General features: G+C 43.3%; 1 protein-coding gene across 2 annotated transcripts in view; it reads right to left on the reverse strand.

The window, feature by feature from the left end:
- Positions 1-19,342, reverse strand: part of PIP4K2A (phosphatidylinositol-5-phosphate 4-kinase type 2 alpha) — a 173,686-nt gene that overhangs the window by 20,880 nt on the left and 133,464 nt on the right. For both annotated transcript variants that reach the window (XM_032425909.1, XM_032425910.1), the window contains exons 5-6: positions 15,383-15,529; positions 9,702-9,740 (exon numbers count right to left, since the gene is read on the reverse strand). In XM_032425909.1, the coding sequence (XP_032281800.1) occupies positions 9,702-9,740; positions 15,383-15,529 (186 nt within the window). The remainder of the gene's footprint in view (positions 1-9,701; positions 9,741-15,382; positions 15,530-19,342) is intronic.

The raw sequence follows: 19,342 nt of genomic DNA on the forward strand, positions 1-19,342 counted from the left end.
TCACACTTTCCTGCGGGGTGATGCCAGACCCCAGGCCCATTCGGCAGGGCCCAGCACGGGACACAGACTCAAGTGTCAGGTTCTGAGCACAAACTGGATCCAAGCTGCCGGGGTTATAGCTCAACTCCTCCGATTATTAGCTGTGCGGCTTTGAGCCAGTTACTTGACCTCTCTGTGACTTGGTTTCCTCCTCTTTAAATGGGGATTAGCAAACAGCACCGCTGTGAGCATTACTTGAGTTCATACGCCTATAAAGCTTAGGGCAGTGCTTGCCACGTGGAGGGTTATATACAAACATCATCGTCAGTGTTATTTGTTGGTCATGTTCTCAAGTATGGCTTGTGTAGCCAGAGAAAAACTCATTGCTGATAAATCCAGAGCAAGATTTTTAAAAGTTTGGCATATTTAACATTTTTATACTAGCTGTGATGTTCTGAACCAGCTGTTTAATCTGTCCCTCACGAGTCTATACCCTTCATTAGTAAGAAACATACTATGTAACAATATTGGTCATGGTCAGAAATGGTTTATGTGTAACTCAACACAAATGAACATGACCCTGAGAGTCAGGATATACACCCAACTGTGTCAGAGCTTGAAGACAGCCAACACATGGATATTTTACATGTATAAATGCTTCTGAATATAAGTAACTACTTATTATTCCCTCGGGTTCAATAAAAGACATAAGTGATCTCTAAGGACAGATTTGGCCAGGGCTTTGAGATTAAAAAAAAGGAAAAAGCACACAGAACTAACAATGACAAAGTTTAGAACTCTCAGTTTTAGAAATGAACCTGTGCTTCTGTGGCCAGAAATTTTGGATCCCGGGAGGAACTAGGAGGCAAAGGGTAGAAAGGAGATTAACAAAACAAAACAAGGCATTAGAACTGCCTTTCTAATATAAAAATAGTTAGGACTTTTAATAAAAACTTTAAGATTCCAAATTAGTAAAAATTTTGCAGATTCTCTGAAAACAAATCCAAAAATAAATGTTTAGCAAAAGAACTTACATCTTGTTTCAGATGGAAGTTAACCTGTTGGTTATATATAACTATTTACCTACTTCACTAAGGGCTCTGTGATGTGATATATGACTGCTGTCATGTGTGTGTAGTTTAGTAATACTGCCTATGTTAAGGGCTAGTAAAGCCAGAGAAATGATATAGAAGTCTTATTTTATGAGAATAAAAAATCAAATTATCTCTTAGAGGATTCAGAAAGAATTTTTAAAAAAAATCACAAATATTTGAAATCTGTATTCACAGTCAAAAACGTACCTTCATATACACAGAATTCAAACGAAAATGATACTGGGTTTTATCATTGTGCTACAATTATATTAAATTATACTAAGAGTCTATGGTATTTTATATTGCCACTACCAATAGGAAAGTAAAAAATACATGTATACTCAAAATGCACAGAGCCAAAACTTATATAATACAGAGCCACGTTTTATTTTCGCCTGGACGGAAACCCTAACAGGAAAATGGAACGTACTCCTGTCACACTTGTGTGTTTAATGCAAACAGGATTTTGGCACCAGAAGGTTTCAATGCAAAGGATAATGCATAGCATAGTTCTCTGTGATTAAAGGACTTGTATATACTTCAGAAAGAAATGAATTTGTGTTCGATGTGCTCATTTGGCAACCCATTTTTAAAGTCTAATTGTAAGCCTTGATGTCAAAGATTGCCGCCTGGTGTCCCTTTGATGGGCTGTATTGTCACACTTGGAGCTGAATACACAACATAAAAAAATACGTACTAATTATTGTCTCATGTTAGGGACTGCTTATTTTCCTGATTTATTTGTTATTCCAAGCTCACCTAAATGAAAATTAAGAGAAAGAATAAAACCCCCTTCAGCAGACTTTCCAAAACACTTCATAAAAATCAGTCTGTGGGGCTGAAAATATACTCTCCAGAAATATTTCTGTGAGGGAGAGAATTATAGGTAATCCTTACTTTGGAGCTAGGATAAAGATAATTTGATTGAATAACATCATATATGTGGTATCAATTTTAGGGTAATAAGAGATGTTAGAGATTTATAATAAAATCAGTTCTGCTTCTCAAAACATCCAAGCCACAAATTTGATACACGAAAAGGCAAGTTAGTGAATATGGGTAGAGTTCATACAGAAGTAGCAAAGATAACCAGTGCTTTCTCACAAAAAGTGCATGTAACAACCTTCTTTAACTAAGTGGAATGTCTATGCAAGTTCATGGCTTGGAAATTGATCCAACAGCTCATTACTACCTTGTAATTTCTACAATGAGAGTGGATACATTTGTGACCAGCATCTGCATGTGAAAGGTTCATTTTTACTTTGAACTTGTCTATGTGTAAATGTAGAAAGAGAATATACTTCAACACACTTGTGAAACCAGGCTGCAATTAAGTCGCACAAAACCAGGGAAGCCCCAGTGTGATTTTGCCGCTTAGAACTCTCCTGGGGCGGGCAGTGCCCAGCTGTTGGTTATTTATTTTCCCTAAGATTTTCAAGCTAATATTTAAAATGTGAAATATATTGCTTTTCAAATATTGTCATACTTTCCAAAACGTAATGGCCCTTTAACTGTAAGTGGGCGGTATCAATGGGGACAGTTTGGTTTTCCTCCACGGGCTGTGACGTCACAGTTACCCTGCATGCGGGACCCACAAAATAGGTTGTTACGATCTGACTGGAAGATTCTGTTGCACGGATGTTGGTGTTGATAAGAAATCTCAGAGTCTGAAAACTTAAGACAAGTACTATATGGTTTCTGGTTTAATACTAACCTAGTGAACATCACAATTTTATTATTTTATTTTAGTCTTACTTTTTTTAGAAAGGGGTTGGGGTGGAGAGAGAATCTTTAGCAGACTTCATGCCCAGTGCAGAGCCTGATGTGGGGCTCGATCTCCCCACCCTGAGATCACGACCTGAGCTGAAATCAAGAGTCGGATGTTTAACCGCCCCCACAATTTTATTATTTTAAAAAACATGCATCTGCAGCAGCTTGGCTTAAATTCAGGCCCCATTCTAAATTTTGAAGTTTTCTTTCCACCACGACTCTTTCTGGAACCAACTAAATAAGAGTTGTCAGCTTAAAAAAAAAAAAATCCCCATATCCAACAGCACTGTTCCTTGTGTGCTTGGGGTGGATACCCGGGGTTGAATTCATCCCAGAGACATAAAAATGAACTGAAGGCAACTGAGGGTTTCCACGCCACTGGAAGCCAGACGGGCCAAGGACTTTAATGCTGTTGCCTGGGAGGTGCTCCCAAGAGCCACTACATGTTACCCCCTCTTTTTCATGTGCCACTCTTAGCAAATTCCAAATGAGTTGAATCTTAAAAAACTCGACTTCCCAGACTAACCCCTATGGTTTACATTATAGGGTTCTTAAGGCTTGCCCCGACATCCGTTGATATGATATGACAGTTCCAAACATTCTTCCCATGAATCTTCGCAATCACCTTCACCCATACTTGGAACAGACAGGATTTGAGTGACTGTCAAGTCCAGGACTTCTCAAAGTCCAGTCCCCTGCTGATCTGCACCTCTGCAGGAGGGGAGAGCTTCGTTTGAAACAAGAGATTCTGACGCTAAAGCAGGAGAACCAGTGATACAATCACGTCTTTTTATCTTAGGAATGATGACAAAGTGAAATGATTTATCCCCAACCCCCGAACTTCCATTGATGCCAGGGCAGGGGCTGGGACTCTGATCCACGACTGCTGTTTGGGACCCCTCCCCGAGAAGCCCCTTTTATAAAACATCTCTAGGCCACGAGGCAGATGTTACCCGCGTTGCCTTTAACTTAAGGTCTGAGGAACGGGCCCTGCTTCTGCCCGAATGGGAAGCTATTCCTTGCCCTGTGGGGGCTGGAATCGGCGTTTCTAGCACTGGCTGGCAAAGGGAAATGGTTCGCTTCCATCTGGGGAGAAAAGGGATTTTACAGAAGAAGGTTCAAGCATGAGCTGAGTTTGGCGCGTAAAAGCTGCGATCACCTCGTTTTTAACCGATCATCAGCTGACGGCGGGAAGATTCCCGGGGGGGACAGGACATGCCGCTGTGTTTGTGTCCCTTATTGTCCCAGCAGCTTTGTCACCTTGCCTTTAACTGCATCCCAAAGAGCCCGAGAGAGGGTGTCATTAGTTGTAATTTGTTACCATTTAAACATCACAAAAGAAATGCTGAACACTGGTTTGGGAAAGCACTTCTCGATATAAGGGTATTAATGATCAATTCTCCCGAATCTTCACTCAATAATAGGTAAAATGTCCGAGATGGTGACAGTCACTTAATTGCTAGTGCAATTCACAATGCCTAAGAATGGACAAGGCGGCTTTCTGCGGCTCACCAGCCACGCGTCAACAACGATCATCGCCGACAGACTCACACAAACGCCGATCCCGCGGCAGTTTCCTGTCACGTGGCTCCCACGCGTCAACAACGATCATCGCCGACACAATCATACAAACGCTGATGGCATGGCAGCTGTTTCCTGTCACGTGGCTCCCACGCGTCAACAACGATCATCGCCGACAGAGTCACACAAACGCCGATGGCATGGCAGCTGTTTCCTGTCACGTGGCTCCCACACGTCAACAATGATCATCGCGGACAGACTCACACAAACGCTGATCCCGCGGCAGCTGTTTCCTGTCACGTGGCTCCCACGCGTCAACAACGATCATCGCCGACACAGTCACACAAACGCCGATCCCGCGGCAGCTGTTTCCTGTCACGTGGCTCCCAGAGCGCAGCTTAGATGTTAAAAAGAATCTTCGTCTAGTGACCCAGTGAGTCCATTACACAGGCTCTGCTTTACCTCATAAAATCAGACACGAGTTTTGAGGAGAAGTGTGCAGAACGATGAACAAAATGCATATTTGTGTAAATCCCCAGGACTGTCTCTCTCAAGAACCTGGGCTCTTTAAAGAGTCAGGTCAAATCCCCCAGAAATCAAGTGAGTCCGGTTATGTTTTCTTTTACTTCCCCGGGCTCCCTGCTGCGTCGCTTGCTTGCTGGCGGCATGCTAAGACTGTCCTTTGTAAAAAGCAGCCTGCTCAGCTATAATTACTAATTTGATGTCACAGTGGAATCGCGGCGCAGCTGTGGAAAGATCGACCACCAGGGAGATTCGCGTTTCTCTGTCTCATTTAGAGGTGGCTAAACTGCTAGAGCCATGAATGGAAGATGCCCTTCCATTAAAAAGGAAAGAATTAAAGAATAAAACAAGTCATAGCAGCTGTCAGAATTTGACAACGGTTTAAAAATGGAAAAAAAAAGCACTGTTCTGCTTTTTAAAAAAATATTCAAGACATCTGTACATGTGTGTTCTGGTACTTGTTGCCATGAAAGTGATGCCACTATTGTTGCGACATAACTTCTTTATTATGCTAATGCAAATCACACTAATTACGTGTCAAGCTGAAATCGAAGGGGACGGGACTCGTGTGCACCTATATAAGCACTAAATATTTGAAATGACGGTTTCAAAACTTGTCATGAACAAGTTGAAAGTATGGGAAATTAAAACAGTTGTAATGACTCAGATGAAAGGAAGACTCACAATTGAGATGACTAATTAAGCCATGTCAGTGGAGATTCTTTATGAAAATTATCCTTTGCACCATGACAATCATTTCTTAGAGAACACAGTTGCACAGGGATAGCAATGAAAAGATTCTTGGCAGATCGTGGGATTTCATTCATAAAAGGCGAAAACGTAGAAAATAAGTATTTTTAGCCTTAAGAGTGATTGTTTTGATAACATTTATGGTTTTATTTGTGAAGACAAAGAATAGCATGCTTTCTTGGAAGAGGAAAAATGTTAACTGCTCATGGAAAGAAAACCTGAAAATTGACAGAAAGAGAAAGGCAAAGATATTTTTTGGAACTTAAAAAAACCCAATGTTTTTAAGAGTTCAGCACCATTATATACATTTCATTTATTTTTACGTATTACAGTTTAGTGACTGTTACCTCAGTTGTGGCCAGATTACAAACAACCTGCCTATCAGAGCCATGATGCCCTCCTACCCACACAGGCAGGCAGAGTCTCCATCGATTACACATTCTAATGACTTTTACTTCCTCATCTATAAGGTATTTCCTCTTGGCCCTGCCCCGCGAGCGCCTGTAAACTAGAAGGGCAGGTGGGTGGCCTTTTGGAGCTGCTCCTTCTGGAAGCAGAGCTATCACGAACCCCGAGCTCCGAAGGAAGCAGAGAGCACTGGATTCTTCCTCAGGGCAATGGCGTAGACGACCTTAATGTTTACCCGGTGTGAGATACAGTGCTGTCGACTGTAGTTACAAACATGCTGAAAGCCTCAAATGGAGGAAATGTGAATTGGTTGTTTTGCCAACACAGTAGGAAAAGAAACGATTTATTTCACGACTTTTGAAGATTTTTAAATTAAGACTCAAAATGAACGGCTCTCGTACCATATTTAACTCCAAAACATTGTTTTTGTCAGTGCAGGGAATGCTTCATGATTCACGGTATTGCTATGAATTTTTGGTAATACGCCCTTTAAAAAAAGGAGACTGAGAAGTGCCAGTCATTCAGAGGGTAACAGCACCGTGGTCAGAAACGTGAGCCCTGGGCTGGAAGCCTGACTCCACCACGTCCTAAGTGGGGGGTTCTGGACAGGTCACCGAACCTGTCTGTGAAGTAACCTCATTTACTCAAAGGAAGTAATAATGGCTCCGACCTTGTAAGATGGTTGGAAGGATGACATGACTTGATTCACGTAAAATGTAAAACACTGGCACGTAGTATACACTCAACTAATGTCAGGTATTACTACTGACCTTTCTAAATCCCAAGACATCACAATTAACAGTAAAAAAAAAAAAATAACCCCCAGATGAAGGTAAGGTTTCACCTCTGCCACTGACTATGTGAAAGAGCCCGGGAACTGAAGCTCACGGGTCTCCCATCTGTCGCGATGTGAGGTGGGGAAGGTCCGTCCATCGCTGACTTCTCTAAGCCCACCTCCAGGGGAGATATTTTGAGGAACAATTCAGTACAAGATAAAAGCATCCTCAGTAGCCTCCTCAGAAAAGTGGGTTTCTATTAGACAAATTCTGTAATTTCATTCTTTGCACAGAAACCTATACCCACAAAGGGCTCAGCACTTTTGGTGAGGCGGGCAGTGGAAATGGGGTGGATGCCATGGGTTTCTGGAAAGTGTGTGGTCCTTCAGGCAGAGCAGTGGAGGGAGGGATAGGCAACTGGATGGTCTGCTTCTGATGAAATAGTAAGCCTCCAGGATGTCAGATATTTGTGGCTTTCCTTCATACATGGACTCACTTTATGATTTTGGCTTCAGCAGCAACCACCCCATGGCCTCTAACTGTCTTTTTTGGCACTGTTTATTGTCAGAGTGGACCATGCCCCGGGTGATCAAACCTGAAATAATGAAAATGAACAGAGTGGGGGGAAAAGGGTGGGGTCTGCCAGCAATAGTCTCGAGGGACTTGGGAACAAAGTAAACACAGAGCCACCAGCGTGGAGTGGTGAATGTCATCACCACCATAGCTCTTACTCAGGGGCTGGCTTCTTGTTATGATGCCGAAAAGTCTGTGTGGCTCTTCAAACAATCCAGATATTTTCTCCTAGGCGAAAATCCCAATCCTACTAAACCTCTGAGTTTCTCATGGACTAAAACCTAAATACCCACTAGGGTCTTGGGCACTTGGACGAAACGTTTAGTCATAGCAACATGGAAGCCAGCAGTCCATTGTTTCTGCTTCTTTTGGCCAAAGCTGGTGCCTTCAGGGTGATTTATGTGGAGATCAGAAGTGGAAAAATATATTCACTAGTGCATAGTAAAAATACAAACGGTCAGAGAAGAATCTGCCATTTCCTTTTCCGTTCCTCACTTCATCACCCACTGTGACCCGGCTTCTGCCATGGACAAGGTCACCAGAGAGTTCCCTGGTGGTAAGTCCAATGGATAATTCTCAGTCCTCATCCTACCTGGCCTTGCAAAAGTATCTGATTCTGGGACAGTTCTCTTTCTCTGGTTTCTAGGATACAACTAGAGGGCAAGTCTCCCAAGACCAGGGGCATTATTCAAGGCAGTATTTCTCACAATGCTTGGAGAAACGCTTGCTCACAAAAGATACTCCGTAAATGTCTGAACAGACCCAAACTTTCCTGGCTCGTCTGCTCATCTCCTGTCTCTTTGGCTGATCCTCTGCAGGACTCTCTCCTTTCACCCACTCCTTAAATGATGAAGTTCTTCTGGGCTGGTTCTAGACATACTTCTATTCCATACACTCATCCTGGGTGGCCTCAGCTACTTCCCTGTCTTGGCTGATCACCCTTCCTGTGAGGTCTTCCAAGCCTTTTTTTACTGACCATCTCGGTTCTAGTGCCTCCTTCCACTCCGCTCTCTCTTTCAGTGGGACCAACACACTCCCACTGTCCAAACCAGACCCACGGGAGTCCTTCTGAACCCCACCCTCCCTCCACACACACTCCCTGGCACTGTTCGCCTCCCACATCAAGTCTCCGGCTTCTGTGGCTTCTTCCTAAATCTCCCTATAACCTATCCTCTTCCACCATCCCAGTTCAGGCCACCACTCTATCCGAGTTATTCCAACAGCCTTTCCAAGTGGTGCAGCTTATGTCACCCTCCAGCTAAAGCGCCAGGTGCCCCCCTCTGTCCCCCTGCCCCCACCGAGTCAGGTGCTACATGCTCCCTATTAAACTGCTTATCACATGATAACTGTCATTTCCTATTTTAATGTCTGTGTCGCCTGCTAGATGTGTCTGTGTGGTTCCTTATTTTAGCCCCTGAAGCTAGGATGGTAGCCATGAAAAAATTCATAAATACTTCCGAATGAGTAAAGAAAAGTAGATTCCCGAAATGTAAAATTCAAATCAAGACAGGATGAGAACATTCTAAAATCGTAATTTAAAATCCTGAGCCCCGCTTTCAACGGTTTGGTCAAAAAACTTTGCCAGGTGATGAGGAGGGGGAGTAACTGAGAGTATCGAGGTACCTTTCGTATAAGCAAATGTCGATTTGGGTCAGTTTCAATCGCCACACAGAAAGCTAGTTCCCAAACTCTTAATCAAACTGATTCAAGTTGAATCTGTCTATACTCTTGCATAATAAACCAAACGTAGTTCAAATATTACCTGCTGTCCAGTGACTCAGGAAAATATAAGATACAATCTCCACATCCCTAATTCTTTAAGTCAAAAGCACTCTAATCCTATCTTAGAGCTGGAAAGGAGTCTGAAGCTCATCCGAGCCAACCTTTTCCAGGTCAAACTGAAACTCAACACGCTCATTTTACAGGTGACCAACCAGGGCTCAGAGAGGCGTGGAAAGGACTGGAGCTCCCAGCCGCCAGTTAGGGAAAGAGCGGGTTTAGGACCCTGGCTACTGGGCTGTAACTGCGTCTGGATCCTAAGTAACCACACAGATGGCTGTGCTTTCAGGACCATGTTGCATATGAACCGTTTCTTTCAACCACACTTAAAACTAACAGAACTACTATTGCCCAACAAAGAGTGTGGGGCAGCTAATCTGAGGAAGAGAGCGGAGGCAGGAGACTTCTCAGGTCAGTGACGTGCTTCTCACTGGCGTGGCAGAGGGGAGACGGAAGAATCGCAGTGGAAGGCAGGAGAGAAAGAGTGGACGTAAGGAGGGGACCGCGGTGGGAATGTCAGGGTACTCACCTTTTCCTTGTCGCTGGCTTCTCTAGCCACGGTAGAGCCCTGAAACACAAAGACCGTCATGAAAACACGCACATGGGAGGCATCGGGCTTCACACGTGTAAGCTACGCAAGTGTGCCCGGCCAGAGTGCAGAAATAAAGGAGCACCCACTTCGCTCTGGAGCCGTGCCCTGAGTGAGCTCTGTCCCCTCCCTGGTCACAACTCTGCCCCGTGGGCACTCCCCGCTCTGCAGACATTCCTGCCGGCTCATCTCCAACCCTCTCCCTAGCTTGTCACCTGAGCTGATTCTCCCTGGTTCTTGTCCCCCTGCTGGAGATCAGAAAACCTGACAATCACTTGAACTTTTTTTTTTTTAATGATTTTTTTTTTTAAAGAGAGAGAACATGAATGGGGCGGGGGAAGGGCAGAGGGAGACAGAGAGAGAGAGAGAATCTTAAGCAGGCTCCATGCCCAGCACAGAGCCTGAAGCAGGGGCTTGATCTCACGACCCTGAGATCACCACCTGAGCCGAAATCAAGAGTCAGATGCTTAACCGACTGAGCCACCCAGGCGCCCTTTGAATGATAACTTATTAACACCAGATCAAAACCATGCTCTGCTTCTTGCCTCGATTGCCAGAAATGGTTGGTCTTATATCTTCAAAGGTGATGTGGGCCACTCGTGGCTGCAGTAGCCACTGGGGCATTAAATTCCTCCTTCCCCACATTACGTCTTCTAGATGTGGGCCCGTCCTAGCCCTCTGCCTGCCCTTCTCCCCTGTTTCAGAGTTACTGATGGACATGTTGTCCTCACTACTCTGAGTAAGACCCTGTGGGTCCTTCCTGTCCCCCTTCACTCTGGGAATCCCTTCACACATATTTACTTGCACCCCCTTGTGCCAGGCCCTAGGCTGAGCACAAAGGTATCAAGGGGAAGAAAAGACAGTTCTTGATCTCTGCAATTCTACTCTGCCGCACTGGTTTGCAAAGCCACACCTCAGAGCTCTGGGGTTGTCCGAGAAGACCCAAGCCCACCCAGATGCCAACGGGGGCGTGGGGTAGAGCTCAAGAAGAGAAACTTCCCCTTGTTTGTGGAAGATGCTAACGCAAAAGAAAAGTTGGCTTGCAGATGGCCAGTGAATTCCTAGCGATGTCAATACAACAAGAACAATTTCTTCGCGCTCCTCGGGGACCGCTGCAGTATCTCACACAGCAATGCCTGGCATTCCCTGAATAAATGGTTGGAGAAGGATCACGACCACTTCACCGCTCTCCCTTCCCCCGTGGCGCTGGCCACCCAGGCAAGCCCAGGTCAGCAGTGACGCGCTTCTCCGACCACCTCTTGTATCGGCGTTTATTGCCCTGGAAGCAGCCGTGCATTAGCGGATTGTGGAGAGTCCCCCTCCCCTGCCCTGGATCAAAGCTCCATCCCCCTGGTGGTCAGCATTCCCAGGTCGGCGGACGTCAGAGAAGCTGCTATTAGCCCAGGGGAAATGCTCCGGGTTTCTGGGGGAGCATCGGAGGAGCACAAAGCTGACCCATGAAACGATGAGGGACAATGTGAATTGTTCGTGAAGGAAAACGTGTGGTCCCGCTGCACAAGCACAGCACACACCCTCTGCACAAACCCAGCAGCTGCCACTTGTAATGGTCCGTTTTCCTGGTTGGTTTTTTTTTTTTTTTTTAGGGATTCTTGAATACAGACCACAAAGAGCTTCCTTTACACACTGATTTCTAACAAAGAATGTTCCCAAATTAAAAAAAAAAAAAAAAAAAAAAGACGGGATATTTGCAATATTTGAGCACTGCCTATGCTCCTGGTCAGAGGAGGAAACTTATTCCTCTTTGTATCTTTAGCCAAGTTTCTGGTCTGTGTGTGTGTGTGTGTGTGTGTGTGTGTGTGTGTGTTTTCCCTCCTGCAGTAAAATTTACCCTGCTTCTGATTCTTGGTGAAGCTTCATCTCTATGTAAATGCAGATCATTAGCCTGGGGGAGGGGGGGAACTCACCCAAGTTTAAATGAATTCAAAATAAAAACTCAAACAGAAGTAGAAAATAAGGTTAGTAAGTCAAGGCCAAGAGTTTGAGCCATGAAATGATGCCAGATGTCCAGGTTCCATCACAACCGAAAGTACTGGCAAGAAGAGAATTTATTCTACAAGCTAAAAAAGGGAGATGAAATTAAGGAAGTCTGAGGCAAATTAAAACTATAATATCCAGTCTAGAAGTATAATTTACATCAAGATATGTTTACTAGATGCTTCCTTGAACGAGGCACTATCTTAGGGGAATAGAAAAATAAAAAGGACCAAAAATTTGCCTTTAAGGCACTTACTAGTAGGATGGATGAGTCACGACCAAAATTCACTGGCCAATTCCCATATGCTACACATTATGCCGGACGTGACAGATGTGTGTGTGCGCGTGCACGTGCGCATGTGTAATCGAATCTTCATAACAACCCAGCAAAGGTAGGTATATAGTTATCACTGTTTTACAGATGAAGAAACGGAGGTTCAATAAAAGTTCAGCAACCCACCCACAGCTAACAAATGATAAAACCAGGACAGGAGGCTTCAGAGGTCACTCTGGCTTATTCTATAGGGGAGTCAGACCCGTGAACAAAGTCCCGTAATGCTCCACAGCGTCCATCCTCTAGGCAGCACTGCAAAGGTTGCTGAGTGAGAGAGATGATCCAAGAGCCCTGGAGAGTGGCTGGGATTTCCACCGGGGTGATTCCAGGCGACAAAATTGCCTCAACTTGGAGGCAGAACAGAGCAAGGCTGTATTTGGGAAGCTTATACAGTGTATCTGAACTCCAGAGGGTAGAAGATAAGCCTAAACCATTTTCCCTCCCTTAGACTAGCATTTCTCAAAGTGTGCTCAGCATCCTGGGGTCCCAAGACCCTTGGAGGGCTCTGCAAAGTCAAAACATCTTTCTAATAATATTGAGACATGATCGGCCTTTTTCACTGTCTTGATATTTGCATGGATGTTACAAAAACAATCGTGGGCAAAACTGTTGGCAGCTTAGCACAAATCCAGTGGCACCGAATGCTACTAATAGAGTTTGTCATAAAATACATACAAAATATACATTATATATATGTCTAAAAATGTCCTTGATGAAGCAATGAAATTAGTAAATCTTGACCATGGAGTACACATTTCTTCCATATTCTTTGTGGGAATACGTATAAAACACTTCTGTTTGTGAAGAAGGAATGTTTTAAGAACAGTCATTTTTGTGATGATTTAAGTTACGAGCTCAACTAGCCGCTTTTTTCATTAAAACATTTTTACCTGAAAGAACAACTGGCAATCTCTTTACTCAGATCTGGGCGTTTGGTAGTTATTTGCTCAAAGAATAAGGCTGTGGGGCTCAGCTGCGTGCTGGGGAGCCGTGTGCTGGCGTTTCACCAAAAACAACGCACAGGGCTTGTTGCCAATGGTAAAATTTGAGCTTTCAAGTGGAAATCAGAGTTTTAAAAAACTTGTATCCACCACTGTGAGCATGACAGCTTCTCAATACTTAAAGACTTCTCTTATGAGACTTGTGGTGATATTAATGTGACTTCTCGATATTGCATAACGAGTCAATATTTGGAAGACCCCATAACTCAGTGACTGCATCTGTTTCAAATGATCAAAGCATGCAAACAGACCAATGGGTTTTAATGAAATAAATACAGAAAGTTCACTGATGTGATTTCTGATCCCACATCGTAACTAAGCCTTGAGAAATTACCTTTTGCCGTCAGGTTTTGGTAGAATATCAAAGAACAGTATCCACAAACTTCTGAAAAAGTTATTAAAACACCCACCCTCCCATTTTCCAACTATGTATCTGTGTTAAGGTCTGACTTTCTTCATACACGTCAATCAAGTAACATCGCAACAGACAGCACAACCAGATAGGACATTCCAACTATCTCATATTAAGTCAGATATTAGGGAGATTTGCAAAAATGTAAAGGAAAAAAAAAAAAAAAGGTCACCTGTCTCAATTTTTTGATTTGCAAGATACAGCTATTTTTCATAAAAATATGCTAACATGTAATGGTTTTTTAAATTATAAATAAAGTAAGCATTTAAAAATTTCTTATTTTAATTTCTAACGTTGTAAATAGCAGTATATACAACCCAAAAGCTTTTGACAGTCCTCCTTTTAAAAAATTTTAATTTCATTATAATCAGCATACAATGTCATATTAGTTTCAGGTGTACAATATAATGATTCAACAATTCTATACATTACTTAGTGCTCATCATAAGTATACTCCTAATCCCCATCACCTATTTCAGCCATCCCCCTCCCTCCTCCCCTCTGATAACCGTCAGTTTGTCTCTATACTTAAGAGTCTGGGGTTTTTTTGGTCTCTTTTTAAATTTGTTCATTTGTTTTGTTTTTTAAATTCCACATGAGTGAAATGATACGGTATTTGTCTTTCTCTGACTGACTTACTTCACTTAGCTACCCTCTAAATCCACCCACGGTGTTATAAATGGCAAGATTCCGTTCCTTTTAATGGCTGCATAATATTCCATTGTATATGTATACCATATCTTCTTTATCCATTCATCTATCAAAGGACACTTGGGTTGCTTCCATAATTTGGCTATTGTAAATAACGCTGCAATAAACATAGGGGTGCGTATGTCTTTTCAAATTAGTGTCTTTGTATTCTTTGGGTAAATACCCAGTAGTGGGATTACTAGATCATGTGGCAATTCTATTTTTAATTTTTTGAGGAACTTCCATACTGTTTTCCACAGTGGCTGTACCGGGGGTCCTCTTTTAAGAGTGAAGGAGTCTGAGATCAAAAAATTTGAGATCTACTGGCAAAGACCAAAGGGTGGCAATCTTTTTCTGAATGGGTCAGCTGGTAAATGTTTTAGGTTTTGTGGTTCCGAACAATCTCTGTGGTACTATTCAACTCTGCCATTATAGTACAAAAGCAACCACACGTGATGCAGAAACACTGGCCACGGCAATGTTCCAATAAAACTTTATTTACAAAAATGGCCAAGCTGGATTTGCCATGCAGGCAGGTCACAAATTTCCAGCTCCCAACTTGGACATCCTCCCCCAAAGTCAGTGATCCAAAGAGTCAGCTCACCTCACTCCCCTCAGAATTCCCGTGGTGTGCCTCTCACCTAGGGTCTTTGTAATAGCCGGTCTCGGGGCCTGTGTCTTCTGCTAGGAAGGCCCTTCCTTCAGCTTATGCCCTCTTCCTTTGGGTCTGCTGCAATGTCATCTTTCCAGTGAAAGCTTCCCCGACACCCTGTTTAAGGGTTGTCCCCCATTCTTCCCCATCTTCACTTCTATCCATAGCACTTACCACTTCTTACTATGCTATAGGATTTACTCACTACTTTTACTTATTGTCTGTCTGCACCCACCACAATGTCAGTTCCTTGAGCGCAGGTCTGGTCCATTTTGTTCATCACACTATTCCCAGCACCAAAACAGTGCCTGGTATGTAGCTGGTGTTCAATAAATAACTCCTTGAAAATCAGACGTGATACCTCCTAACATGTGCAAAAGTCTGGTAAAGCCAGCAAGCGATCCTTGCTTCACTTGCAGGTGAGCACTGCTAGTTTAGTTGCCTGGTGGCTTTAAGCTCTGAGCACCTCCTAAGTGTTTAGCATGATCAATTACAACATTTGTTTAATTACTTAATAAACATGAACAAAAATCTCACCTTTAAGTCGTATTTCCTATATACAGATAAACGGTGGCTGAACACATTTCTTGTAACAATCACGTAGATTTCAACTCCATCGACATTAAGCCGGTACATGCCCAAGAACTGGGGAAGAAGGGTGATCCCATGACATTCTACTATATACTGCACAGGAGAGAGGAAAAGGAACACATTATGTAATCAAAACGTGCTCATTCAGATGTAAAATATAACTCTTCTGCCTTTGTGTTTAGACAACGTGAAACCCTCCAACTACTAAGGTCCTATTTACAGAAAATGACCGTGTTTACACTGCCTGACCAGGATCTGAGATCACCACGTATACATAGATAAGAAAACTCAACTTATTCTCCAAAGAGATATTTTTCCCTAACATCCCAAACTAATTTGTAAAGTCAAAAGTTGGATATAACAGTGTTAGACGAGACGGCAAGTGATTGGTCCATTTGCTAATTCCTCTAAAGGGAAATCACACCCTACCGAGGGCCTCCCCCTTCCTTCCCAGAAGCCTGGGTGATGACTCTGTGAGGTTGAGGGAGAGTCACTTGGCTGCTAAGATCAGCTCTTTTAACAGTGTTATGAAAGTATAGCATTGAAGCTGTGATTAAAGAGGAAACTGTGGAGAGAGCTGAGTGTTAGAAGCTGGGACAGTCATCTCTAGTCCTAGCTTTTGTTTCTCACCCACCACACTAATGCACCGAGCTACTGCCTACCAGAGCAGCAGCGTGAAGGGAAGGTGCCACGCTACCCCAGAGTACTTGCTCCTGCTCTCCGGACAGACGGAGGTGCTCTCTGGACAGACGGAGGTACTCTGGCCCCCATGTTGGATTTCATCAAGGCCACTGGACAAGTTCCAGCTTTGACACCATTTTTTTTTAAAGATTTTATTTATTTATTTGAGAGAGAGAGAATGAGATAGAGAGAGCATGAGAGGGGGGAGGGTCAGAGGGAGAAGCAGACTCCCCGCTGAGCAGGGAGCCCAATGAGGAACTCAATCCCGGGACTCCAGGATCACGACCTGAGCCGAAGGCAGTCGCTTAACCAACTGAGCCACCCGGGCGCCCCTTGACACCATTTCTGATTACAGTTGCAAAAACACAACATGAGTCTCGAGGTATTGATGACCATCCTCTAAAGGGCCACAAGGGGGAGACACATCTCCTTTGAAAGCTGATCTTTATAAAATGGGTCCCACTGCACTCTCCAAAGGAAAGTTGGGTTTTCCTTTCTTTAAAATGAAAGGGGAGAGAATATTTCAAAAGAGCTCTTTTTTGTCCTTGACAGGTGTGTGAAACCTCTAGGATAATGAATAGCATGAGCAGCATGATTCCAAAATTGTAAAAATTGTTAAAATCATACACGTTGTGCATATTTATAGGGAGAGGCCTGGAAGAACGGTCACCAAGTGGTAATGGTAGAATTTGGGGTAACTTTGCTTTCTCCCCCCTTTTTTGTAAAATTATGCTGCTTGAATTTTTCCATTTTACAATGAGCATTTTATAAAAATAAAAATAAAATGCCTTTTCAAACTTTTTAGTGGCAAGCACTGTCAATAATCAACTCTGATAATATTTAACCACCTTAAAGGTCAAAAAAAGCCTTTAGTTTTTGTCATTAAAGATGAACAACATCAGTACATGAGTTTGATATTTGTCACCCAGAGTGTTTGCAGGTTTTAAAGATGCTCTTGCTCTTTTCTATCATACTGACCATAACTGAGCTACACATTTTAATTTGACATATATCCTGAGTAGAGTTTCACCTCAATTTGTTCTTCCTTTGAAGTCAGATCAGTGGAACATTTTCTATTTCTGTCCTTTCAAAAAAACAGTAAATTAACGTGAGGTTTGCAAATACAAAACGGGCAGTGAAGAGGCGTTGGTTGAAAACAAAACTTCTCACATCTGATCTAAAGAAATAAAAAGGGCTGTTGTCCCTCACCTCTGAAGAAAGATGGCTGGGTGAGCCTTAAAAACATGGAGACTATGGGGGTCTACACTATGTGAGCACGGTAGAAGGAATGTAGGTTTGTGAGTTGGAAAGAATGCATATGCATCCTGGTGCCTCCATTTACCAGCTGTGGGATCTTGGGCACGTTACTAGATCACTCTTCATTTTAGTTTCATTTTCTGAAAAATGAGCACCATAATTCCTACCAGCAAGGAAAGTTGTTGTGAGGATTAGTATATCAAAATACTTCATGCCATGCCTGTGTGCTGTACTACATTCTTCCTCCCTCTGCAGAGGACAGTGGTAATAGTTAACAATTATTTTCACTCAAAACTCTCATAAGAAACTTCAATGGTACGTGCATCTGCTTGGTCCTCCGAACTCAGGAACGCGGACTGGCGTCCACTCCGAGGCAGGCTCTGTGTAGGTATTTTGGAGGCTCACAGGGCATGCATATCTGTCCCCTGCCCCGGGGGTGGGGGGTACACCGCTGCTCAACCCCTCTTTGTGCTCGGATTAGTCTCATCTTGGCCTATCTTTTACAAGTCCTGGCAACAGAGTAAGTCTTTCTGATCAAAATCTCTGTACCAAGCCACAGAACGCCTCGGAACAGAGTAGATACTATTATTCAGGTAATGAAAATGATAAAGAAACTTTCTGCACCCTGTACAGGAAATCATCGACAAGGTTTTTTCTCTCCCCACAGAAAAACACCCACGTGGATTACATTCTACAACTCCTCTATCTTTAAGACTAAATAAATTACTGCATATAAAAATGAGATCAATTTAATCTGCATCTCCAAGTTTCTACATGCGCTGCTTCTCAAAGGCCTGGCTCATCGATGAGGCTCTTAGACGAACACCTTGAAAAATACAGATTTAATAGACTTAAGCTCCTGCGTTTATAAATATGGACCAGACCACAACCTATATTCAAGCCTATCCTATTAAGATTCCAGGACTGGTGAGCAACACAGTTGGTGCCAACGGTTTAGAAAGCATTTATGGGGAAAATCCCACCCACTGACGGAATTTCTGGGCAGGGCTCCGGGAAAAGATGAGACGGTTTCATTACAGGAGAGGGACATTCCAGTGGCTCTAGCAACGCCAAGCTGGGGGACCGCTGTTCTAGCGTGGCGCGTCACTGCCTGGGGAGCTGGCACAGAGGCCCGGATGTTCATCCTCTTGGGTTCTTCACCAGCTGACCCCGGAAATGCTGCACACAAACTCTGACCCCAGTGGTCACATCTGCAAACCACACACGAACTACCAGGGTAATCCCACATCCAGGGCGACTGTAAATTCATGGCCAGAGCTTTAGCTGGGCCCTTTGCACAACTCAGCCACATCACGCGGCTAGGAGCCCTATTGGTCCAGCTCCACATTCACAAGCTGTGTATCCCTCGGCCAATTATTCAACTTCTCTGTGCCTCTGCATTTGAAGAAGAGGAGTAATGACAGTAATGAGGGCATAGGGTTTCTGTGAAGAATGTGAAGACCTGGGAAAAAAAGGACTGCGGGGGACTGACTGCCCATGACCTGAGCTGGAACAAGATGAAACCAAGACCCTGGGGTGAGGGGTGGAAAAGGAAGCGGGGAGGGAGGGAGGGAGACTTCCGAGAGCACCTGATGTATCCCTAAAATGCTGAGAAATGCATTTTATTTTAAATGCATGATGGGAACTCTCAATTTCAACGAACCTCCACAAAGACTTTCCAAAAATGAATAGTTTTGTGAATGTATGTATCTGCTGATAAAGTGAGGTAATGTTCTTGTAAATATGAAAGAAACACTAAAAAAATTGTATTTCTCTCTCATGTTACTTTTAGGATCAGAACTCTGAGCACTTTCCTTTCAAGAATTTAAACATCATTGACAAATTTACAAAACAACTTGTACATAAATGCTTCCAAAATAAGAAGAAAGGGGTATATTGTGGGCACTACAATATCATGCCATTCTTTTTTTTTTTTTTTTTAAAGATTTTTATTTATTTATTTGAGAG

The sequence above is a fragment of the Phoca vitulina genome, unplaced genomic scaffold, assembly GCF_004348235.1.
Source record: "Phoca vitulina isolate PV1807 unplaced genomic scaffold, GSC_HSeal_1.0 scaffold33, whole genome shotgun sequence".
NCBI lineage: Eukaryota > Metazoa > Chordata > Mammalia > Carnivora > Phocidae > Phoca > Phoca vitulina.